We start from the raw sequence: 26413 nt of genomic DNA on the forward strand, positions 1-26413 counted from the left end.
TATTTCAACTTTCCCCACTCAAGACCAGATGGCAAGATTGCCTCACATGCAGCTTCATTTATTTTCTTACCCCCTTTGATCTGTCACACTTCAAAAATTTACTGAGCTGTTTCAGGAGAGATTTTTGAGTTAGGTTATCATGCCTCTGAAATTCTACATACAATATTGTGTCAAATTGTCATCAATAGATCTAGTGTCCCATCCTATGATGCTCTACAGAATTGAATCCAGCATAACTTCTTGGTCAACTCAGTTTCATATCATTGGATGTTCTCCAGAGTAAAATGGCAGTTTTGAGCTTTGGAACGCATATAACTTATACAAATCAAGTTTGGGAGAGCATTTTACCCAGTTGCCAGGAGAGCTGCAGCTCAATAGCATTGTCTTTGTGCTCAATGCACCAAATTTACTAATAATTGTATTGCACAGGTTATATGTGTTTTTGTCCCACTTTTCAAGTATGTCTTCAGTTGTGGAATCTGACACAGACAGCTGAAAATGAAGAAATGTATTGCAAGGAGAATTAGAAAAACAGCTCCCAATGTCTCTGGGACAGATCTCCAGTCTTTCATTGAAAGAGACAGGTGGGTTCCTATCCAAGTAAAATCTGTCCCCATTCTTTATGGAGGGGGACAGCACTAGCACTAGTGCCAACTTTCTTACCGTAAAAACTGAAAACCAATGCTGCAAGATGTTCAATAGCAAGACCAGAACACATAAGCTAAAAAATGTAGCGATCTCCTTTTGCTTTTTTGAACACCATTGGCATAAGCACATTCTTCACTCTCCAAAATGAGCAAATATACAATTAATGTTCTACATTTTACTCTTGTCAAAAAGGATACAAACAAGGAATCTTACATGTCTAACTAAGTAATTAACCATCTTAGAATTAGCGCTGACTTAAATGTAAAACATTAAATTCCTGCCTATACTTTAACACTGTAATACCAATATATTCCTTACATTAGCTGTTCACTGGAGGAATTTTATCTTCACGCTGTGTTACAATAACATGTTTTATAAGATTGCTATGTTTTGGGACTGTGGGCCCGATTTTACCAAAACAAATAAAGTCGGGCGTCGGGCCTAAAATGTGATCCGCACCAGAGCTTTTGCAAATCGCGCCTTTACCGACAGCCGATTTTGGCGCGTTTCCGATGCGCGCCCGAATCGACCGGTGCGACGATTTAAATGCATTTGCATGCATTTAAATCGACTTAATGAAGCTCCCGCCCAACTCTACCGCCGGTTTCCACTCTACCACCATGCGGCCCAATTCGCATCCGCGCATTAAGCGACCTGCTGTATAAAAGTCCGATTTGGACTTTTATTCAGCAGGGGAATCGCCGAGGCCCACCCTTCGCGGACCCCCCCTCCCCCCCCCCCCCCCCCCCCCCCGCTAACCACTCCGGCAGACCCCCCCCCCCCGGGATTGGACCCCTTTGGGAGGCAGGCGCCCCCGGCAGAGCACACCCCTAACCTACCTTGATCGTGGTCTCCCTCCACCATCCTTCCCGCTCACCTTCAGTCCTTCGACAGCCTGCAGCATGTTCCTGGACACTGACTTCGAGCCACGGCTGAAGGGACCGGGCTTCACACAGGTCCACTGGCGTCTGCCGGAGGTCCGGGGGGGGGGGCCAGTTGGAACTCTGGTGGGGGGGAATGAGGAGGGGGGGAGGGGATGAGGAGAGGGGCGGGCCCACATCGCCCTCTTGGAGGGGTGGGAGGAGGGGAGGGGGTATGACTTATCATCCCCTGGGGGGGGAAAGGGGATGTGACTTATCATCCCCGGGGGGGGTGGGGGGGGGGGGAGAGAGGGGGTGTGATGTATCATCCCATGGTGGGGGGAGAGGGGGTGTGATGTATCATCCCATGTGGTCGTGGGGTTCCGCTGTGTCTGCAGCCAGAGGATGAGTCACACCCCCTCTCTCCCCGCCCCCCCCATGAGATGATACATCACAGCCCCTCCCTTCCACTCCCCCCCCCGCGACCAGAGGACGAACGGCAGAGAGGCTCTCTCCGCTCTCTGCTTTTTTTTTCGCTCCCGGGCACGTTCTGTCAGGTTTTTTCCGAACTGCTCGGATCTATTTGGCGCCCGCACCCGGCACTTGGTCTTGAAATGGTAAAATCCGGCCCTGTATCTTTAAATTTAAGGTAAAATGAAAAAAGGCATGTGAATTTTTCCGAAGTCTGTCTAATAGTAAGGCTGTATGATTTGATTGTCAGAGATCAAAGAAGGTATAGACTGCTTAACAGGGAATTGGTGTTGCCAGTACAGACTGTTGAGTCTCTAATGTCCCAGAGAAGTCAGGTTGTAAACAGTTGCAATTTAATGTGTGCATTTGGTTCCAAGATGGAGAGTTGGGCTCTCTCAAGAATAGTTAATTTGCATTTTTACCTAGATACAAGGCCCATGTCATTCACATTACTATAAGGAAGGATGCAGAGGAAACAATTATAAACGTAGAGTTATAAGGTGAAATCTTACTAAAAAATGTTGTTTCCAATGAAAAGAATTAGGTGTGTTTCTCTCGAGAGAAAGAGGTCGGTTTTCTCTCCAGAATTTATGACACTCTGCCAAAACAAAATCAAGGAGGTGTGTTTGACGCCATTATGCAGAGGGGAGGCGGGGGGCAGGGCTGGTGGTAGCATTCTCAACACTCCGGCAAAGCCCAACTACACTGAGATTGGTGCCCCATGTTTATAGGTGCCCCGATCAGAAGAGCAATAACCACCACCCAACCCGTCATTGAAGGTCTCAGGGGCTCCGCCCCAACACACTCTCACCCCCCCAGCCCCCGATTGGAACCAGCATTCAATTCCAATCCCCGCCCCTTCCCCCATCAGAGTTGGCATTGACTCCGATCTCCTGCGATCATCGGTTATTGCCCCCCCACAGTGATCATCGGCCCCTTCTCGTTCCCTCACCTACAGTCGGAGCTGTCACCCAACACATCCCCCAAACGGCTATCGCAGCAGCCCCTGCTCCCCCGTCCACTCCAGCCCACCAACACATATAAATGTATCCCACACACTCTCCCATGAGGCTCCCACTGGGTGCCGCCCCCTAGCACATGTTGGTACTACCATGTTGGCATGAGCATGGTGCCAACTTGGTAGTACCAACCTATGCCAAGGGACAGTGTCAGGGGACATTGCTAGGCCACTGCTTGGCCATATCCCTCTCCTCCAGGGACTATACTCAACTTTATTTCTGAAAAGTTAAAATGAGGCTGGTAGCATTGCCAATCTTGGGTTAGAGGGAGAGTCTCCAGGAAAAGAAAACGTCACTGGGAAAGACAGTTCTAAGATTGCAAGTTACCAGGCTGAAAAAAAAAGGACAGGAATACGCACTTGGGAACTAAGAATTACTTTGGATTGGTTATGGGGAAATTCAGGGACAGATTCTCCCAAAAGTGCTGAATTGGCGAGAAAACTGTTCTAGATCTGTTTTTTCAGTGCAACTTCAGACCCGAATCTCCCCACTCTGTGCAATGCAGAGGTCCCAATCATGAATATCATTAAAAACCCGGGGGGAGCAGAGGCTGACAGCTCCGGGACTTTCGCATGCACAGTGGCTCCAATCTGTTAATCTCCCCGTTTGCTGGCCAGCTCAATTGCTGGCCAGCCCGGGACCCCCACAATGTTGCCCCCCCCACCCCCATTGATCCCCCCCCCCGCCCCGACCGAGCACCCCCCCCTCCTAGCCTGCCCCAATCGCTGGTCTCCCTCCAGCCCAGACCGATCCCATGCAGAGTGGCAGCGGGACCCCCCACACCCACCGATCGCCTCTAGACTCCACCTACAAAAGACCCCATCCCCTTGGTACTGCCCGATGCTTGCTGGGCAGTGTCAGTGGGCACAGGTTGGCACTGCCAGGGTGTCCATGTACAGGGGCACTACCCTCACCACCTGACCCCCTGGGGTGCCCCGATTGCCCCTCCTTCACTCTGGCGGGGCCTCTTGCTAGCTCCCCGAACGTGGGGAGCTCCTCTAAACCCCGTTGGAGTGAAATACTCCTGCCGGGGAGGGAGATGCTGGGCCTGACAATGACATTTAAAATAGATTAAAAATACATTTAAAACAAATTAAAATCACTTATTTCTCTTCCCGCCGGTTTCCAGTGCGGTCCCGATTGCACCTGTTCTCTGGCTCTGGGAGACGCACATACGTCGGGAACGCATGCGAGAATCCCGCGAAATGGCTGACGCGTGCATCTCCTGACCAGACCCACCAGAACATTTATGGGTCGCAGTGGGAGAATCGCCCCATAATGTCTACATAACGGGCAGTGTATGGTATATCTGTGAAGTGTGTTTTTCATCTGGGCTAGGAATAAAAAGGTGGATGTTCCATTCTGAGATTTAAAGTATAAGTTGCCAACAAAGATAGTGTTTAGTTAATAGTTTTTTTTAGTCACTTGTTAAAGTAAATGCATTAAAATGTAAAATCTTGACATGGTATTCTTTCAATTATTAACTGGAAGTTCCAATTTCTTTTTAATAGTTATCGATTTCTATGTGATTGTATTAAAAGTTAACCAAACTTTGTTTTATGGGGAGTTGTGCAAAACTTCTGCAAGAGGCAGAGGACTAATGTGGGAAATTCCTGACATTAAAGAGCTGACCCATTGTAAGAAGGAAGTGATATGATCCTGGTTTGACATTGTGCTCTAGCTGTGAGAAAAAGTGATGGTAGGACCATAGAGCTAATACCAGGTTAAACTGCATACATATGGTCACTACAGCATCCTTTTGAAGCATGACAATGTCGCAACTTCCATCTTTTTTTGTTTCCACAATCCAAAAGGTATAATGCTGAATTCTTAGCCTGTACACTCCTGTCTAGCAATCCACCTTTGCAACAATCAGGTGCAGGATGAACAATAGCAGGAAGATGATGATGATAATAACCTTAATGACGATAGAAGAGGAGGAGGAAAGAGGAATTTGCTCCCCCATAGACTAAGAAGTTAACAAACCTAAGGAGGTTAATAATGAAGTGGTGATACCATCCATGAGTTCCTGGACCAACAGCCTGCACATGGTCATCTGCCACAAATTCTGATCACACCTCATAATCATTTGCGTTTTCACTCGTACAAACTTTCAGTATATCTCAGAAGATGTTGCACCAGGACATTCATAGAGCATGAGGAAACCAATAATAAAAGAAGACATAGAATTTTACCAGAGGATGCAGAAAAGAAGGCTGCTCATGGTTTCAGAACTATGGCAACCAAAATGTGCCTGAAGATTTTGTTTTGAGGAACAGCATATCCATAGTGTCTTACATCAGTCTCCAAACTGTCCAGCAGCTTGTTAGTGTGGGCTAATTTGTCTACAGCTCTGATTTGCAACAACCCTTTCTTAAACGCAGACAATCAATGGAAAATAAACTTTTTTATAATGAATATCCAATCTAAAACACCAATTTTACATCCGGAAAGCAATTTGAACTTCAACCCCAATATCTCAGCTCAGTGCACTTCATTAAGTTCATAAAATGCAAAGCAAAAGCTACCAGTGTGTAATCAATAAAACCTTTCTGAAACTCTTTCTCATGCACACATGAACACTGTTAAAAGAAATACTCTAAATTATTTCAGTAAATTAAAAATATAGTTTCCTTAATCTTCAAATAATTTTGAAAAACAATTGAGTAGAAACTGCTACAAGTTGAAGAACAAAATTCAATCAATTCTGAATGATTCTGATGACATCCTGCTAAATTAGGTACTGTGTATGATCACATTACATAATCCAAATTGAACTCTTAGCATCACAATTCTGAATAACTATATCAAATCAAAGTCAAAGATTTTGTGAAAGAGTTAGAACTTAATTAGAAACAAATCCCTGGGCCTGGATTCTCCAATCTCATTCCCACCACCACTACCAGCGAGATCAGAGAATTTGGCACTCAGCCAAATATCCATTCACACTAGTGGGACCAGAGAGTCTCAGCCGCAGGCGAGGTTGGAGAATTCCAGCCCTGGTTAGACCATCCCTGGAGTATGTTCACTTCTTGGCATTATACCTTAGGAAGAATATATTGACCTTGGAAGGAGTGCACTTGGAAGGAAATTTACTAGAATGATATCTGGACACCAATGATTAAATTATGAGAAAATATTATGCAAACTGGGCTCATATTCCCTGGAAATTAGAAGATTAAGAGACGATTTGATAATAGGTTTCAAGATACTAATGGAAACTGGTGGTGTAGTGAAAAAAAGGTTTTCCTGCTGATTGGAGAAAGTAGGACAGGGGGAGGTAGCCTAGAAATTAGAGCCAGGCCAAGCCTTTCAGGATAAATAAAAGCAAAATACTGTGGATGCTAGAATCTGAACCAAGAACACAGAATGCTGGAAAAACTCAGCAGGTCTGACAGCATTTGTAGGGAGAAAAAATAGGCAATATTTTGAGTCTGTGTGACTTCTTCAGAACTGAAAAGAGGGAGAAATGTGTTGAATTATACACTGCATAAGAGGGGGTGAAACAGCTAGAACTAAGCAGAAAGTCAGTGGTTAGTGGCTGCTGGGAGAGATTGTAGAGATGTAGAAAAACACAACAACAAATGACAGGTAGCCCAGTGGGGGAGGGGGTGTGAGTTTTGTATTGGGACAAAAAATATTTGGGATATATTTTAAAAAGTTAAGATGGAGGAGAAAGGTCATAGTCTAAAGTTGTTAAAATCAATGTTGTGTCCTGACTCCTAATTTGAAGATGTGATGCTCCGTCTCCAGTTTGTCTTGGGCTTCATTGGTGATATGTGGGCATGAGAGCAAGATGCTGAGTTGAAGTGGCAAGCAACAAAAAGGTTAAGGTCATGCTTGAGGGCTGAGTGAAGGTGTTCCACAAAATGGTCACCCCCCGTTCTGTGTTTAGTCTCCTCAATGTAGAGGAAACTACATTGACAATTTACATCTTGGTCCACTCGTCCATCACGCCAAACCTCTCATCCCCATCCCACAGTAATTTCCCTTGCAATCGCATGCAGAAGACACAACATCTGTCTCCTTACTTCCTCCTTCCTCATCATTCAAAGTTCCAAGCAATCCTTTCAGATGAAGAAACATTTCATTTGCACCTCCTTCAATTTCATTTACTTGATTACTGCTCGCAAGCGATCTCCAATATATTTGGAGTCTACATGTAGACTGGATGACTGCTTTACAGAACACCTTTGCTTAACCCAAAGTATGACCCCAAACTTTCCATTGCTTTCCATTTCAACTCAGCATCTTGCTTTCATGCCACATGTCTGTCCATGGCCTGATGCAATGTTCCGTTAAAGCCCAATGCAGACTGGAGGAGCTGCACCTGATCTTTCGATTAGGCATATTACAGGCCTCGGGACTCAACTTGAATTCAGCGACTTCGGACAACTTTCTACTCCGTCTTAATCTTTTTCTTAATATACCCCAAACATTTTTGTCCAAATGCAAAAACACTCCCTCCCCCTCCCCCACCTGTCACTTGTTCTTAGGTTTTGCTACATCTTTGTTGCAATCTCTTCTGTCTGCCACTAATCACTGACATTTACATTATTCCAACTATTCGACCCCTCTTATCTAGCATTTAATCCAACATATGTCTTCCTCTCTTCAGCTCTAAAGTAGTTATACAGATCCAAAACACTGGGGGCGATCTTACTGCCTCATCCTGCCGGTTGATTGGCATTGTGAGCCGGTAAGATGGGACAAGAAGCGGAAAATCAGGAACGCACCCAGTTTTATGCCTCTTGCGATGTTAATGGCACAGATTTGCCAAGAAAATCAGCTTTGCACCCATAAAGAACGTAAAGCCAATTTAAATACTTATGACATCATTTACATGTCATTCGTGAGTGCATGACACTATCAGCTGGCTTCACTTGTCCTTACCTGCTCACCGGTCAAGGTCCTTAATAGCAGCGATCACATATGGTCCCCACCAATGGGGATCAGTCATGATGGCCTCACTGGTGGGAATGAAGCCCACTGAAGCCCCTTGGGTGATTGGGGGCAGGGCCGAGCACTGCATCTTTGTCAGTACCAGCCTGGCACCCTGTAGTGCCCTCCTGGCGCTCTGTTGGCGGGGCGGAGGGAATGCTATGCAGGTGGAGCAGGGAGTGATCGGCCGGGGCAGCAATCGGGGGTTGGAGGGGTTGACATCCGGGGCGGTGATCAGGGAACGATGGTGGGTGAGGAGTTGATTGGTTGGGATGGCAAAACTGGGGGGGGGGGGGAGGGGGGGCAATGGCCGGGGCGGTGATCAGCATTGAGGGGTGGGGGGGGAAGGGTGAAGGGTGGTGATGGCCGGGGGAGGAACCCAGCACAGGGAGTGATCAGCAACGGGTCCTGAAGTCTGTGGGAGGGGTAGGCGTAGAGTGGCGTGACAGGAGATCTCCCAGTACACTGTGCGTACTGTGTGTACACAGCACACTGGGAGATTGGGGTGTCTCTGCAATGGTGCCTCTAGAGCTCAGCAGCTGGCTTCACTGGCGACATTAGGCTTCGACCTCTCCCCTAATGTCGAGAAACGCATCTTGGCACTTTTTTTCGATGGAGTGACATAACATTGCTTTTTTTTAAAAACTTGCCCAAAAAATGAACGCTCGTTTTCTTGCTCATTCAGTACTTAGAATTTATTTGGTAAGATTGCCCCCAATAATTCTGTTTTCTCCCTTCTGATGCTGCTAGAGCTATGACGTTTTTCCAGCATTCTCATGCCTTTCAGGAGTTTAGTTAGGAAACACTTCTACACGCAAAGGTGATAGATTTTGGAACTCTTTTTCAGAAATAGTAGTCGATGCTAGGTCAGTTGTAAATTTTAAATCTGAGATTGATAGATATTTATTATTCACAGGTTTTAAGGGATATGAGGTAAAGTTAGGTCTATGGTGTTAGGTTGCAGATCAGCCATGATCTCACTGAATGACTGAAGAGACTCATGGGGATAAATGGCCTACTCCTTTTCCTATGTTTCTAATAAAGGCATGCAAAGATACAAAAGAAAATGTAATGGGTATATTTAATCATGTTATTCTGATTTGTATTTTTATTTTGAGCTTTTGTCCAAATTCTTACGTTGGACATTAGAAACTTATGTTACTTTAAAAAATAAGATAGATTAGCATTCTATAGAAAGCATTTGAGCAGTTTGGGATACAAGGTAGGAAAGCTAGAGAACTTCAGGACAATATAGAGTGACAGGTTTACATTATAAATCTGAGCATAGTCAAATAAAAATGAGAAAAACAGTTGAAACAAGCTGTAACAAGAAGATTGACAACAGGATATAAGGTTTAGCAGACAAGATGAGGACGACTTTGAGTCAGATTAGACGTCAGCGTGATGGCGATGCAGGCCCAAAATCTCGTGAGAGTGGGAAAACGAGATTCTCATCAGTGAAACCACATTTCCTGATTTTCCGTGTCCCTCGCCTGTGACGTAACAAGGTTCCCTTACTTTTCAAGACATTTTGATAAATTTAAATCTGATTGTAGGGCAATCTGATTATAGGACAAATGTCCCCCCCTCACTGAACATTCATACCTCATTATCGTGATGTCACAGCGGCGAAGCTCACAGCAGTTTTAGAAAAACGTGAAGAAGTCAAGGGGAACCTGTCAGGGCGCAAAGTTCACTATTGCCCCAAGGGGAGAGGAACACGCCTGACAGTGCCAGCCTGGATGGACCAACATGGTGGAGGGGGGAGGGGGTCTCGTTATGTGTGGTTTAGGAGGGCTTTGATGCCTGAGTGGCATGGGGTGGTGCCTCAATGCCTGCGTGTTGGCGAAGTGCCTTGCTGCCTGAGTGGTGGAGGATGGACTGGGTGATGTCTGAGTGGTGCGGGGGCTGCCCTGATGTTTGTGGGAAGGTGGGGATTGCCCCAATGCTTGTGGTGGGTCCCCCATGTCTTTGAGGGGTGGCGGCGTGGGGGAGTTTCTTTCAAATGTGTTGCTGGCTCTATCAGGCCCTGGCCCACCAGAGTGATGACGCAAACTACGCCCCCAGATTCTCTATGCACTGAGTGTCAGAGAATCTAAAGAAAAAACTTGGTTGTGTAGTTGGAGAGCTACATGCCCTTTTTCTGGATGAAAATGGGGCATGGACTTTGAATGCAAGGGAAACAAATGGGGGATGGGTAGGAAGTAACAATTTACTGATTTAATTTACAAAATAAATAAATACTAATTCAATCTTACCTTGAAGAGCTGTACACCAATACAGGCAAACATGAACTGTAGTAATGTGGTCACTATCACAATATTACCGATGGTTCTCAGGGCCACAAACACACACTGAACAACGTGCTGAAAAGGTAACAAATGTGACTGTTTCATTATTTTCAATAACATAAATGCAATTTGCTAAAACTTAAAATCAGAACCAGCAAGTATTTTTAAAAGATAAATTGAAATGGATTACCGTTGATCAAAGGATAAAGATCATGCTGTGATTTAAATGTAACTTTTTTCTATTCACTCATGGGATGCGAGTTTCACTGGCAAGACCAATATTCATTGCCTGTTGTCATGAATGCACAACTTTGCATTGAGACATTGATAGGATGCAGAGCTGGGCCGAAAAATGGCAGATGGAGTTTAATCCTGATAAGTGCGAGGTGATTCATTTTGGTAGGACAAATTTGAATGCGGATTACAGGGTCAACGGAAGGGTTCTGAGGAATGTGGAGGAATAGAGAGATCTTGGGGTTCATATCCACAGATCTCTGAAAGTTGCCACTCAGGTGGATAGAGCCATGAAGAAGGCCTATAGTGTGTTAGGGTTTATTAACAGGGGGTTTGAGTTTAAGAGCCGTGGGGTTATGCTGCAACTGTACAGGACCTTGGTGAGACCACATTTGGAATATTATGTGCAGTTCTGGTCACCTCACTATAAGAAGGATGTGGAAGCTTTGGAGAGAGTGCAAAGGAGATTTACCAGGATGCTGCCTGGTTTGGAGGGTAGGTCTTATGAGGAAAGGTTGAGGGAGCTGGGGCTTTTCTCTTTAGAGTGGAGGAGGTTGAGAGGCAACTTAATAGAGGTTTATAAGATGATGAGGGGGATAGATAGAGTGGACGTTCAGAGACTATTTCCTCGGGTGGATGTAGCTGTTACTAGGGGGCATAACTATAAGGTTCATGGTGGGAGATATAGGAGGGATGACCGAGGTAGGTTCTTTACTCAGAGAGTGGTTGGGGTGTGGAATGGACTGCCTGCTGTGATAGTGGAGTCTGACACTTTAGGAACTTTCAAGCAGTTATTGGATAGGCACATGGAGCACACCAGAATGATAGGGAGTGGGATAGCTTGATCTTGGTTTCAGACAAGGCTCGGCACAACATCGAGGGCCGAAGGGCCTGTACTGTGCTGTACTGTTCTATGTTCTACGTTCTATATGTTCTATTTGCAAGATGATTATGTTTTAAAATGTACCTTTAACATAAAGTGGAACAGACAATTCTTGAAAGGGCATAAATAGAATTCCCGGTAAACACTTCAGTTCTAAGAAGCATTCATGTGATCTCAGGTTGCCAAAGGGAAAGAAACTCAAATAGAAACCCATTACTTTGATGTCCTCTCTGCCTACTTGGTTACACTCGTGGCCACAGGCTGCCCTATGGAGGCCCTCCCCTATCATGATGGTGGTTCAGCTGTTGTGGTCATTTTTACTTTAAATGTTTGAAATGTGCTATGAAGATGCCTCAAAATGGAGGTGTCCTCTCTCTTCTTACATGATCTTACATGCAATGGCAGGCTGCAGCTCCTTATGTGCATGATGGCCTTCTATTGGACCTCCAGCTTCAAGAGCCCACTTGAAGTCTTAACTGACAGCAAGTCATCCCAGGCCACTTACTGGGCGATCCAAGCAAAATTATGTCGATATTCCCTATACATTGGGGCGGCACGGTGGCACAGTGGTTAGCACTGCTGCCTCACAGCGCCACAGACCTGGGTTCGATTCCCGGCTTGGGTCACTGTCTGTGTGGAGTTTGCATGTTCTCCCCGTATCTGTGTGGGTTTCCTCCTCTGGCACCTCTGTGCTATCAATTTCCTCATATATTCCAGGACTTTCCAAAAACCTCTGTCCAGTTCTAGAGTGTGGGAGAAACTCTTGGAGGCATTATTAGAAAGAAAGTAAGTGTGTTCTGGCACCGTCACAGATTATGTATATTCACACAACTGTACTCAAATTCATTCGGCATTAATTTTATGCAGAGATCAATTACCTTTAATCCCTTTGCTCTATTAATGGCTCGTAAAGGTCTCAACACTCGCAGCACTCTGAGAATCTTTACTACTGCTATTGCACTGGAGCTGTAAAGAGAGAAACTGTATTTATCATGGGGTAAGGCTCTCGTTTATTGATTGATACCAATATCAATTGGGGTGGGGCAGTGAGAACTTTAAACTCCTGGTCCTCATCTGCATAGTTTCAGTCAGATCCCCACCTGAAACAAGCAGAAAGCAGAAAGTGACAGTTTCAGGCAGAAATGGTAAGAGTGGAATGATGGATAGCAGGATGTTGCTACCAGGGATCAAAAAAAATCATCCCATGATAAAAGGAGTGGCCGTATGCCAATCAGACAAGAAGAGGTTCAGGAAGACCTTGTGGTTTTGCTGTTCCTGACACCATAATGAAAGGTCCCCACTCCTCCCACTAGATTGGCCTGATGGGAAAACCATAAAGCTGCTTTGAGCAGGCTTTGCGTTAAAATAGGAGTTGGGTCCCCATGATGCCATCAGAAAGTGATGTGCATATTCAAAGAAAGACCATGCCGTTTCTCAGTGGGTATCCTTCCAATCTGTTCAGAGGTTTAAGTCAGAACCTGTGTGAAGTAAGCAGGACCTCGGTGGGTAGGTCCTATGGGTAATATTTAGAGCTCAATTTCCCCATTATGCCAAGCAGGTGAAGTTAAAATTGCCCCTATAATTCCTGAAAATGACATAGAAACATAGAAAATAGAAGCAGGAGTAGGCCATTTGGCCCTTCGAGCCTGCACCACCATTTCTTTTGATCATGGCTTATCATCAAATTCAAGATCCTCATCCTGCCTTTCCCCCACATCTCTTTAGCCCAAAGAGATATATTTCTTCTTGAAATTACACAATGTTTTGGCCTCAACTACGTTCTGTGGTCGTGAGTTCCACACATTCACCACCCTCTGGGTGAAGAAATTTCTCCTCACCTCAGACCTAAAAGGTTTCCCTTTATCCTCAAACTTTGACCCCTAGTTCTGGACTCCCTCACCATCTTGAACACTGTATCTGAATCTACCCTGTGTAATCCTGTTAGAATTTTATAAGTTTCTATGAAATCCCCTCTCACTCTTCTAAACTCCAATGAATACAATCTAACGCAATTTAGTCTCTCTTCATATGACAGACCTGCCATCCCAGGAATTAGCCTGGTAAACATTGGCTGCACTCTCTATAGCACGGACACCCTTCCTCAGATAAGGACACCAAAACTGAACACAATACTCCAGGTGTGGCCTCACCAACACCCTGTACAATTGCAGTAAAACATCCCTATTCTTATATTCAAATCCCTCTTGCTATGAAGGCCAGCATACTATTTGCCTTCTTTACTGCCTGCTGTGCCTGCGCACTTACTTTCAGTGGCAGATACATGAGGATACGAAGGTCTCGCTGAGTACCCATCTCTCTCAATTTACACCTATTCAAATAATAATCTGCCTTCCTATTTTTGCTACCAAAGTGGATAACCTCACATTTATCCACATTACTTGCACCTGTCATGCATACGCTCACTCGCTCAGCCTGTCCAAATCATGCCGAAGCATTTCTGCATTCTTTTCACAGCTCACCCAACTTTGTATCATCTGCAAATTTGAAGATAACACATTTAGTTCCCGCTTCCAAATCATTAATACATAATGTGAACAGTTGGGGTCCTAGCACAGATCCCTGTGGCCCCACTAGTCACTGCCTGCCAATCAGAAAAAGATCCATTTATGCCAACTCTTTGCTCCCTAATGCTAACCAGCTTTCTATCCATCCCAAGACATTATCTACAATCCCATGCATTTTAATTTTACATAGTAGTTTGCAATGTGAGACCTTGTCAAAAGCCTTCTGAAAGTGTAAATAAACCACATCCACCAGTTTCCTTGGTCAACTCCACTAGTTATAAAGAATTCCAATAGATTTGTCAAGCATGACTTCCCCTTTGTAAATCCATGTTGACTTTGTCTGGTTATACCCCCTGCTTTCCAAATGCTGAGCTATGAAATCCTTGCTAATAGACTCTAGCAGCTTCCCCATAACTGACGTTAATCTCACTGGTCTATAGTTCCCCGTTTTCTCTCTACCTCCTGTTTTGAATAGCAGGCCTACATTAGCTACCCTCCAATCTGTCGGCACCAATCCAGAGTCCACAGAATTTTGGAAAATGACCATCAATGGATCTACTATTTCCAGAGCCACTCCCTTAAGTATTACTCTGAGATGCAGATCATCAGGCCCTGGATATTTATCCACCTTCAATCCCATCAATTTCCCCAAAACCATTTCTCCACTAATACTGATTTCCTTCAGCTCCTTACAAAAATATGTTTCTCTCAGAACTTCTGATACATTACTCATGAATATGTTTGTGATGTTTCATTTAATGCTAGCAGATCACTAATTCACTGAAACATAAATTTCATCTTCCATAGTTTGGCAAATATCAGCTTCAACAATACATAATCCTGCATCAACATGACAAATTATGTCATTTAGAGGTTGTTTCTGCAGAGAACCATTTGGTTACTGTTTGATTCTGAATTTTGAATCAAGCAGACCATTCGGACTGCTACATTTATTTCAACGTTGAATTCAAGAAGTTCAAGGGGAGAAACTGTCATGAAATGATATCAAGCTTCAGATAGGAACATATGAACAGGAGTAGGCTATTTAGTTCTTGGAGCTTGTTCTGTCACTCAATAAGATCATGCCTGATCTATGCACTAACTCCACTTATCTGCCTTTGCACCAATCCCTTAATACTTTCCAATAACAAAAATCTTGTAAATTTTAGAAGAACAATTGATCAAGTATCAATCATCATTGGCATGATAGGGTTCTAACCATCTACCATCGTTTGTGTATAGAAGTGTTTAGCTCAGCTGGCTGGACAGTTGGTTAATGATGCAGAGCGAAGCCAACAAAACAGATTCAATTCCTGCACAGGCAGAGGTTATGCATGAAGGTCCGCCTTCTCAACCTTGCTCCTTGCCTGAGGTGTGATGATCCTCAGGGTAAATTACCACCAGTCAGTTCTCTCCCTCAAAGGGGAGAGCAGACTTTACCTTTATATAAATATAAAATTGAAAACGCACTGTTAAAAGCAGATTGATTTCACAATTCTAAATTTGTACCCAGTTCATTTGAAAAGTTACGGTCTTTTAATACTACTCAGTTGCCAACATGTTTGAATCTTTGAATTCTTTTCAGAATAGATTTTAATTGCACGTTTAATATTTGACTATGTCCCTTCCAAACCCTCCCAAAAACCAATTCAACTAATCTTAGTTGTTTTAACATGATGAGTGTATGGGATATCACCCAAGATTTTGATGAGGTCACTATGAGGCTGCTTTGCTTTTTTCTTTTCTGATATTTTGAAATTGAGCCTGAACCATTACACAATAGAACAAATGTAAAGCAAGGTAGTGTGAGATCGTCATGAATTTACAACCAACCCAACCAACTTAATGGGCGAAATTTTACGAGAAAAATTCTAAGTGTCCAGTTAACGTGAAAATGGGAGAATTGCAGATCTGTTTTTGGGTGAGTTCTTACTCCTAATCTTATGCACATAGTGCTTGAAAAAATGGACTGACTACTTCTAGCTACTACAGGCAATGGGCGGGGCTGAATTCACCAGCCAGCCTGGTCAGGCAGCAAAGGGAGCTATTGCGCATGTGCAGACCTCTGTGGCTGCATATGCACAATTCCAACAGCAGAGGCCTGATACAGAGAGAGAGAGAGAGTTGTCAAACCACTGCGGTTGCAGCCAGCCTCAATACAGCTCCCCCGCTGCAATCGCGAGGACCCATGGCTGATCACAGGCTCCCCAATGCCCGGAAATATAGCCCCCACCACCTTCCCCCGCTACCCAGACCGATTGTGCCCCCCTCCATCGATCGCAGGCAAAATGCATAGTGCTCCACCTACCTCTGATCACAGAGTGGCAGCGCCCGCCCCCCAATCGGGCCACCCCAAGCTGGCCCTGCACCCTCCAGGCCCCCAGTAGACCCCGCCCTGCCCCCTACAGGCCGCACACCCCCAGGCCCAGCATCTCTAGGCCCCGCCTCTCCAGGCCCCTCCCCCATAGGCCTCATCCTGGTGGCCGTGCCAAGGTGCCAGGCTGGCACTGCCAAGCTGGCATTGTCCAAGGGTGTCCCCTTGCCCTTGACCTTCCTGAGGGCCCTCAATGACCTCTGTTCTACTGGCGAGGGCAACACAACTGTTTTCTGTTCATGAGGAGCAGGTGTTTTCCTCGCTGGACAGAACCTCTCCCAGTGAGGCCATAAAGGCAAGTCAGCCCGGACAATTGAGCATGCAAAACATAATTTAAGTACATTTAAATAATTTATTCAGCCTCTTGCTGGAAATGGGTGAGAGGCTGACTGCATCAGAAATCCGGTGCCGGTATGACCGCGAGAGCCGAGAAATCAGGTGCGATCGATGGGCGGGGTGAGCCAGAAAAATCACGGCCAATATTTCTAAACCCAATTTATATGGTAAATTACACTGGCACAACATGAACATGTTCAAAGAGTAAAATAAATCAAAATGAAGACATGTTTATAACTCACTCCATTCCAAAAGAGATGAGAGAAACGCTAACCACAACCAGGTCAAGTATGTTGAAATAATTTCTGCAGAAGGAGCCTTTGTGAATGAATGCCCCGTAGGCAGTCATCTGTAAAAAGCAACACAAAGATGTGACCACAAAGATACTTTTCTAATCAAATGTAATTAAATCAAATTTTTTGAACATTGTAAAAGCACAGGTTCATGTTATATATATTTAAAGAGATTATGGGTTTTTATGGCCTCACTCACCCTGAAACTGTAAAATCCCACCCGAGGTCAACGGACCTTCTCAGTGTCTGCCCCTTGCCTGCTCCGAAACCCGTGGCGGGCCGGTAAGATTCCAGCCTATGAATCAAAGGATTCCCACCACACACTAAGACAGAAGCACAGTGACTTTCCCTTGGTTTATTAAAGTCATGGCATGGTATTACTTCAACGAGAAAAGGCCATTGAATAAATCATTATCACAATGACTTTTCCTCAAATCCCTGATTCTCCCACATCTACGTACTTTTGATTCAATTTTTAAATGTTACATCTGTACTTTCTTCATATATCTGGTACTGCATGGCATATAATATTTTTTATACTGCTGGCTGTCTCCTCATTTAAACCAAACTTTTTTTTACCTTTTAGGACTGATAGGCTGAGAAATTGGTTTAGTTTGGGCAGCTGCATGACACTTGCATTTGAAGAATTAAGAATCATAGGGCCCGATTCTCCCAAAAAAATTCTAAGTGCTGAATTGACGGGGGAAATGGTGCAATTCATGATTGTTTTTTCTCCCATTTCTCCCACTCAATCGCTGGCCAGCTCTGGACCCTCGCAGTGCTGCCCCCGCAACACAACCACGGCCCAATTGCGGCCTCCGCAACCATTCCCGGGCCAGCCCTGACCTCTCCATCTTCCCGGAGTGCCCCGATCTCCAGCCCCCACCCCAGCAGTGATGATCTCCCTCCCAACCCAGCAGACCCATCCTCACCCCGGAAGATCACCCCCACCCCGGCAGACCACCCCCCACGGGTGGCAGACCTCCCCTGGGAGGCAGACCCCCCACAAGCCCGCCCCGATCACTGGCCTCCCTCCGGCCCCGACCAACCCCAATGCAGAATGGCAGAAGGACCCCCCACCTCAACTGATCACCCCTAGGCTCCGCCCACAATAGGCCCACCTCCTTGGCACTGCCCGATGCCTGATGGGCAGTGCCAAGGTGCCACCTGGGCATGGGCCCTTTGCCCCTTGGGCAGTGCTGGAGCTTAGGCTGGCACTGCCAGGGTGCCCATGCCCAGAGGTCATCACCCCCCACCACCCGACCCCTGGGGGGGCCCTGATTGCCCCCTCTTCACTCCAGTGGGGTCTCCCGCTAGTTCCCCGAATGTGGGGAACTACTCTAAACCACGCTGGAGTGAAATACCCCTGGCGGGATGGGAGGTGCTATCGGGCCTGGAGAATTCTGTCTCAGGCCCGATAATGACATTTAAATTACAATAGAAACAGGTTAAAATCACTTAACTGGTCTTGTCGCCGGTTTCCAGCATGGCCTCGACTGTGCCTGCTCTTTGGTGATGGGAGAGGCACATGCTTTGGGAATGCATGCCTCGAATCCCGCGAAATGGTCGACACATGCATCTCCCAACCCAACGCACCAAAAAACTAGTGGGTTGTGATGGGAGAATCGACCCATAGAATCTCAACAATGCAGAAGGAGGCCATCCGGCCCATTGAGCCATCACCCAACATCAATTCCACCCAGGCCCTATCTCCATAGCCCCCACATATTTACTCTGTTAGTCCCCTTGATGCTAAAGGGCACTTTAGCATGGCCAATCAACATATTCCGCACGTCTTTGGACTATGGAAGGAAACTGGAGCATCTGGAGGAAACCCACACAGAAACGGGAAGTTGTGCAAACTCCACGCAGACAGTTTTACGTAGACCAAGAAACATTGGTCTCCATAAAAATTAGTGCTTGGAAACTGTGGCCGCGATTCTCCCATTGTGGCCCGCCACTTTTCTGGCGGGTCCGGCCGGGAGACTCGAGTCTGCAGCCTTGAACGGGGATTTGCACATGCGCCAGATACACATGCGCATCTCCCAGAGCCGGCAAACAGTCGCCGGCCAGACCATGCTGGAAACCGGCAGGAAGGCAGGTAAGTAATTTAAATCTGCTTTTAATATATTCTAAATATGGATATTTGTTAATTATGGGATCTTTCAGGTCCCGATTGAATCTCCCGCCCCACCAAGAGTACTTCATTCCGGTGGGGTTCAGACTAGCTCCCCATGCCCAGGGGGCACTTTGGCGCTACCCACCGGGCATCAGGCATTGGCAAGGGGGTGAGGCCTATTGTGGGTGGGGCCTAGGTGTGATTGGTGGGGGTGGGGAGGCCCACTGCCACTCTGCATTGGGATCGGTCTGGGATGGAGGAAGGGCAGCGATTGAGGCGGGCTGCGGGGGGAGGGGAGGCTGGTCTGCCGGGGAGGGGGCTGCCTACTGGGGCTCTGACCTGGGGGGGGGGGGTCTGCCAGGGTGAGGGGATGGGGGGATTGCCACTGCTGGGGGATGGGGCCTGGACATCGGGGTGCTCCGGGGCGGGGGGGTCAGGGCTGGCCCGGGAATTGTTGTGGGGGCCACGATCGGGCCATGGGGGGGGGGGGGGGGGGGGCTGGAGGGGCAGCACTGTGGGGGTCCCGGGGTGGCCAGCGATTGAGCTGGCCAGCAAATGGGAGTTTGACAGTTTGGGGCCATTGCACATGCGCAGAGCTCCAGAACTGTCAAACTCTGGCGCGAATAGGCCCCGCCCCCCTGGGCTTTTAATAATATTCATGACTGGGACCTCTTCAGTGCACAGAGTGTGGAGATTCAGGGGAGAAGCTGAACTGTCAGAACAATTGGAATTTAGAATAGTTTTCCTGCCAATTCAGCATTTTTGGGAGAATCGTCCCCTATGTGTTTCCTGAGGGTTAAAAATGAACCTTAGGTTTTGATGATGTTGTTTGCACTTAACATTATATTGCATTACAGATGACAATCCCATTTTTTTCTGTTATTGTATACACATGACAAATTTACCAAACATTTGTCCACAGAGATTCCTGACTCAGATCCGTGGTGGTGGGCGCTGGTGGGGAAGGGACGCAGTCTGGTTGGGGGGGAAGATGGCTCTCTGGTTGCGGGGGAAGGAGGTGGACTAGATGGCTCTCTGGTGGGGGGGAGGGAGTCGGGTCAGATGGCTCTCTGGTAGGGGGGAGGGAGGCAGGTCAGATGGCTCTCTGGTGGGGGGGAAGGAGGCGAGTCAGATCGCTCTCTGGTGGAGGGGAGGAAGGCGGGTCAGATCGCTCTCTGTTGGGGGGGCGGGTGGTCCGTTTCCACTCTGCGTGCGATCAGTGAGGGGGAAGGAGGGGTCCGCTGCCACTCTATGTGCGATCGATGGGGGGGGGGAAGGGGAGGCAGGGGGCCATGATTTGGTCTGGGTAGCGAGGGGGGTGGGGACAAGGGGGACAGTAATGTTGTGGGGGTGGGGCAATGTCTGTGGGGAGGCATTATCCAGCCAGGGAGCAATGTGGCAGGTGAGTGTTTTTCTATTTTTTTACTGCACATGCACCGTTGAAGGCTCCGATCGGAGCAGCAGTGTTTTGGACGTGATAAGCCCCACCCACAAGCTTCTGCAGTGCGATTCAGAATCACTGATATTTTTGCAGGCGGAGTGCATATGGGGACGTCGAAGAATGGGTCTAAAAGTTGGATTTGACACACTCGCAGTTTCAAGTCTGCTCAGCACTTAGAATTAAAATGGTAAAATACGGCCCTAAGTATAGAAATATCAGATTTCAGTGTTCCAGTCCTGGAAAAGACAGTAATTTTGGGCTTGGGACCAAATGTTATAATTTGTATTGTAAAACATATTTTAAGTCAGATGAATAAGCTAGATAGAGTAGATAGGGAGAAAAGGCAAAGTAGTGACGATAGATAAATAGCTCCTACAGATAGCCAGCATGGATGCGAGAGGTTGAAAAACTTTTCTGATGTAACCAATCTACAATTATTTTTGATTCAATGTGTATTTTAAAATTAGAGGCTGAATTTTCCCCCAAGAATTATAAGTGTTGAATTCGCGTGAAAACTGGAGTAATTCACATGGTTTTTTTCAGTGGGAGTTCAGACAAGAATCTCCCACACTCTGTGCACTACAGAGGCCACCAGTGTCAATATAATTAAATTTCAGGGGGTGCGGCTATTCTCACTGGAGAGACTCAAATCAGCGTGCTGAGCAGGCCACTGTAATGTGCTGATCTGTCAGTGCCGAGATCGGCATATGCGCAGTGGCCCTGCACTGTCGGCCTCCCGATTGCTGGCCAGCTCAATCACTGGCGAACCCTGTGACCTCTGCAATGACGGCTCTCCACGCCCCCATGGCCCAATTAGTGGCCCCCGATCATTCCCAGGCCCAGCACTGAACAGCGCCCCACTCCAAGCCCGCCCTGATCTCCAGCCCCCTGTGCTACCGTTCTCCCCCCGACAGTTACCACCCCCCCTCGCAGTGCCGACCCCTATCCAGCATTGCTGACTCCTGCCCCCACTGTCTGACCCCCGCCCAGCAGGCTGACCACTCCCCATCCTGCCTCGATCACTGGCCTCCCTACTTCCCCGACTGCAGAGTGGCTCCGAGACCCCCGACCCCCACCCCCACTGATTGCCCCAAGACCACGCCCCCATCAGGCTACACCCTATCAAGCTCCACCCCTAGGCCTTGCTCCCAGATGCCTTGCCCCCTTGGCACTGCCCCATGCCCAATGGGAAATGCCAAGGTGCCAATGACCAGCGGGCACCTCCTGCCCGACCCTCTGGGGGGCCCCGATTGTCCCCCCTTCACTCCAGCAGAGTCAGACAACTAGTTCCCCATTAGTGGGGAGCTAGTGTAATCCCCTCTGGAGTGAAATACCCTGCGGGGTGGGAGACACAAGTGGAGACTTCAGTGACAGGCCCATTAATCAGATGCAAATGAAATTGAAATGACCATTTACATGGTCTGTGCGTCTCCCCGCCAAGTTCCGGCACTGGGAGACACAAGCGGGGCATGAACGCTCGCACAAACCCCGCAAATCAGCCACCGAGGACTCTCCCGGATCGTTGCGCTAAAAAATTAGCGCAGCAGAATGGGAGAATCGCGGCCTAGATTTTGAGGCTAAGGCTTCATTATGAATATGAAAAGAACAATTTAGGAGTTCAGTCACACAAATCATTATATTTAGTTTGCAAGTGGAAAAAGTGACCAAAATGGCTGACATGATGCTGCATTTCATCACAAGATATCTAAATGTAAAGTACTACTGCAGCTATACAGCTGTGTTTATTACACATTCTTAGCTGCTCTGAGAAAGTGTGCTCAACTTTTTTTTAACCAGTTAATTGTCTTTTCTCAAATGTAAAGAAATTGAACTTTATAGGAATAAAATTCGGTTTGACAGGGACACCAAACAAGTGGTAGCCAATCATACGCACTCTTCCCATTATTCCTTTCCATTGACCCGATACATTTAAATTCCAAAATCATCTTTATCAGTCCTCTTTGAACCACTCTCCACTACAATGTTGTTCATTTGACATCATGTCTGAAATATTATTCCATATCTGGTTTTAACTTTGTTCAAAATTGGGATAACCTGTTTTGATTTACAGTCAAATATACCTGAAGTCAAATGTTTTCATTGAATAATTTATAATCACATCTAAATCATTTTTCTTTTTTACCTTTGTTAATTACCAGTTCATGGTATCTCAATTATCAGCAGGGCTGAGTAATCTAAGTCACTGCATTCAGGAAATGCAATCATTAACTCATGAAAGTATTTGGCTCCTGGTCCTTGAAAAGGTGCTTGGGTTCCTATCTCACCACTTTAAGATATAAGCTGTGTAGTTATAGGGCATAGATAAAATTGTTGAATGTAATCCTTGCTTTATAAAAAACAGGGGAATTCTCGTCCTTTTTGAGGCATTCAAATGCCATTTCTTCATGGTGCGGCCAGAAATATTTCACTACAAATCCAGGAGATGTAAATTTGGTGTACATCTTATCTCTTTGCTGTCTTGCCTGTTCCAGGCTCTGATTTGTGCCAGATGGCACTTGAGTACGAACACCAAGGGTGCAATCCTACCAGCCATTCACACTCCATTGCCAAGTGAGGACGGTGAATTTGGCACTCAGCCAAATCTCCATTCACTACAGCGGGACCAGAAAATCATGCTGGCGTAGATGGCCAGAAGATTCCGCAGCTAGTATCCACCTGATCACTGAAATGTATTCCATAATCAGTAGGCACTGCATGAAATTTTCCATTTTCTGCTTACATGCTGGCAAGTAATCTTGCCGACTGGGGGCACATGTAAAATGGTTTGGGTATAATCTTGAATGATGTTTATCTCCCTTCATGTGTCACTGGATAATACCTTATAAGTGGCTCAATCCAACAAGCTATTAATGGATAGTGTGGATAGCAGGGGATAGGAAATGGATTGTTGCAGAATTGCACTAGTCATAATTCCAATAGTCACTCCCCAGCTTCAACAACACTTTTATCCTTGCTCCTTCTGCCTTCTATTGCCAAGCCAGTTTTCAATTTCAAACAATTTTTCTCCCTTAAAATATCCATGCAAAATTGTTTAAGTATTTTTTGTAATAATAGATCATTAACAAATGCAAATTCACAAAATGACATGAAGATTATTGATGTGCCATTACCTTTAGTATAATTTCGACAGTAAAGATGCTAGTGAAGACATAATCTGCATAGGTAAGGACCTGTAAAAGAAGAATTTAGAATTAAATTTAGTCCAACTTTGTAAATGCAATTTTGTAAGCAACCAGAATTTTAAAAAATTGAAACATCAATTGAGGATTTAAAACAAAAAGAAATTCTATCAGATCTGCTGTGGCATTGCTCATGGTGAGTCAGGCAATTTGCTGTTAGTTACTATTAATAATATAAGGGGTATTTACTTACACCATGTCGAGGATTACATGCCTTCATGCAAGGCTCTGGCAGTTAGTTCCATGCCCGTTGATCCACTGTACAATTTCAAGAACCAATGAATGCCAAAGTGCAAAGTGTTTTTTGTGAACAAAAAGCGTTGGAAAAATATAATCTGTTGATCAATTTCTCCTATGAACAAAACCTGTACAGCAAACTAATACAAGTGTCAATCATCCAGGCCCTTTCAATTTTCAAAAACTGCAAACACTTGAAACCACTTGAGTTACACCAACAAACGCTGTGAAATTGACTGGAAGTCAATAAAGTAAGAGAGCCAGGGCAGTCAATCAAACAATGTTTCCTCTGGGGCACAGGTGTTCCTGTTATTCAAATAGATGTTTGGGTTCTCAGCCAAGCTTCATTATGTATGCATTGGTGGAAGGGCAAAGCTTGTCATAGGGGTATGAGGGGGCATATGGAGTGGTTGAAAGGGCAGAACCTGGCTGAGGAGACATGAGGACATGGGGTGGGTGGTGGGCATAAAGTGGCTTGGATTGGGTATGGGGAGTATTTTGAGGGTGAAGGGGTGTGAAGGGTGAGGGCTTAATGGCTTTTATGCAGATTTTTCAATTCTGCAAACTGAGGGCACAATCTTACCACCTTGTCTCACCTGTTGTTTGGTGAGAAGAGGTGGTACGATTGGGTGAGAGGCGCAAAACGAGAAACAAGCCTGGTTTCTTGTCTCCCCCAACTGTACTGGCCCTGTTTTGACAGCGAAATTGGCTTTGCACCCAAAAGGAGTGCCAAACCAATTTAAATATTAATGATATAATTTTAATGTTATTAGCCAGTCCCAGATGCTATCGTCCGGGCTCACTTGAACTTAGCTGCTCGCAGGTCGAGTTTCCCACCAATGGGAGACCAGACATAACGGCTTGCTGGGGGGGAACTGGAGGTCACTGAAGCTCCTGGGTGGTCAGGGTCAGGGCCGGGCAGTGTCCATGGGGCAGTGCCAGCCTGGAAGTGCCCACCTGGCACTCTGGCACTTCCTGCCTGGCATCCTGACAGTACAGTAAGAAGTCTCACAATACCAGGTTAAAGTCCAACAGGTTGATTTGCTAGCACAAGCCACAAGCTTTCAGAATGCTGCTCCTTCATCAAGTGATGAAGGAGCAGCACTCTGAAAGCCTGTGGCTTGTGCTACCAAATAAACCTGTTGGACTTTAACCTGGTGTTGTGAGACTTCTTACTGTGCTTACCCCAGTGCAATGCCGGCATCTCCACATCCTGACAGTGCCCATCAGGCACCCAGACAGTGCTCACCGGGCATCATAAATGTGCCAGGGGCAGTGCCAAGGGTGTGGGTGGGGCCTGACTGGTGGTGGAGCCAGAGTGGAACAGGAGCAATGACACGGGGGAAGGAAGGGAGGCTCTGCAAAAGTGGGAGGGAGGGAACTCTGCATATAGTCAGGGTGGCGATCGGGGAGGGAGGAAACTGTACTCTGCTGGGATGGTGATTGGGTGGGAGGGAGAGAGGGAACTCTGTAGGGATGGCGATCGGGCTGAAAGGAAGGGAAATCTGCAAGATTGCCGATTGGTGGGGGTAGGGGAACTTTGCAGACAGGGGCGATCAGTGGTGGTAGACCAGTACAGGGGGCAGTCAGTGGCGGCAGGAGGAGGGCAATGTCCATGGGGCACTGGGAAATGGAGACACCTGCACAATGGCTGCCCAAGAGCTCAGCAGCTGACTTCCCTGGTAAAGTCTGGCTTCGCCTCATCCCTGATGGTGAACTTTCAGCTCACCAAAAAAACAGCGCAATTCTCTCCCATTTTCCCATTCGTTCAGCACTTAGAATTTGTTTCATAAGATCGTGCCCTAAGGGCAGTGGCAGGCAGGAAAGTCATAACTTTCATTGGAAGATGGGACTGGTTTTGTGCCACATCAGCATTTCAGCGAGGTGTTCGTTAAATCTTGTTGCAAGGCAGGCAGTGATTTGCCTGCCCTGTGGTTACCTCATGGGGTTGAAGGTCCTGATACCATATTTAAATGGCCCCCCAGACAGAAATTCACTCACTGCTGGCCAGGTGTTGTTGTGGCAAGTAAAGCAGTGGCCCTGAAAAGAAACAAACCCTTTGCACCACAGTTCAGAGATGTCTCTGGGGATTCTCCTCCAGGCTATACAGGAAAGATGGGAAATCCTCTTTCTGAGGGATAGAAGCAGGTGGTCCATATCTGACCATGCTGGCCTGGGAGGAGCCTGACTGGGAGGTCAGTTCCTCTGGCTAACCAAAAAGATCCAATCTGCCATCCAGGAAAAGGATGAATGATCTGATGCTCACACTCACATCGGGGCATCAGGCAGTCTAAGGTCAAAGTCTACATGGATGCCACATATTACCAGCAGATGAGATGTCAGCACTGAATGTCTGCTAACCACTTTAAGATTCCTATCTCATATAAGATCCTGCACAAATGGAGTCTTCTTTCATTGTAGTTTTTAAAAAATTAAATAATGGGATGCGGACATCACTGTCTGGACCAGCATTTACTGCCCTTCCCTAATTGCTCTTGAGAAGGGGGTTGATAAGCCACCTTTTTATATCACAGCAGTTCC

At 46.4% G+C, this 26413-nt stretch overlaps 1 protein-coding gene across 1 annotated transcript in view; it reads right to left on the minus strand.

Annotated features, from left to right (window-relative positions):
* LOC144498638 (voltage-dependent L-type calcium channel subunit alpha-1C-like) overlaps positions 1-26413 on the minus strand; it is a 1025631-nt gene that overhangs the window by 297680 nt on the left and 701538 nt on the right. The window contains exons 21-24 of the mRNA XM_078220060.1: positions 23567-23626; positions 16825-16931; positions 12226-12313; positions 10198-10305 (exon numbers count right to left, since the gene is read on the minus strand). Coding sequence (XP_078076186.1) covers positions 10198-10305; positions 12226-12313; positions 16825-16931; positions 23567-23626 — 363 coding nt within the window. The remainder of the gene's footprint in view (positions 1-10197; positions 10306-12225; positions 12314-16824; positions 16932-23566; positions 23627-26413) is intronic.

This window comes from Mustelus asterias, chromosome 9 (assembly GCF_964213995.1).
Source record: "Mustelus asterias chromosome 9, sMusAst1.hap1.1, whole genome shotgun sequence".
Taxonomy (NCBI): domain Eukaryota; kingdom Metazoa; phylum Chordata; class Chondrichthyes; order Carcharhiniformes; family Triakidae; genus Mustelus; species Mustelus asterias.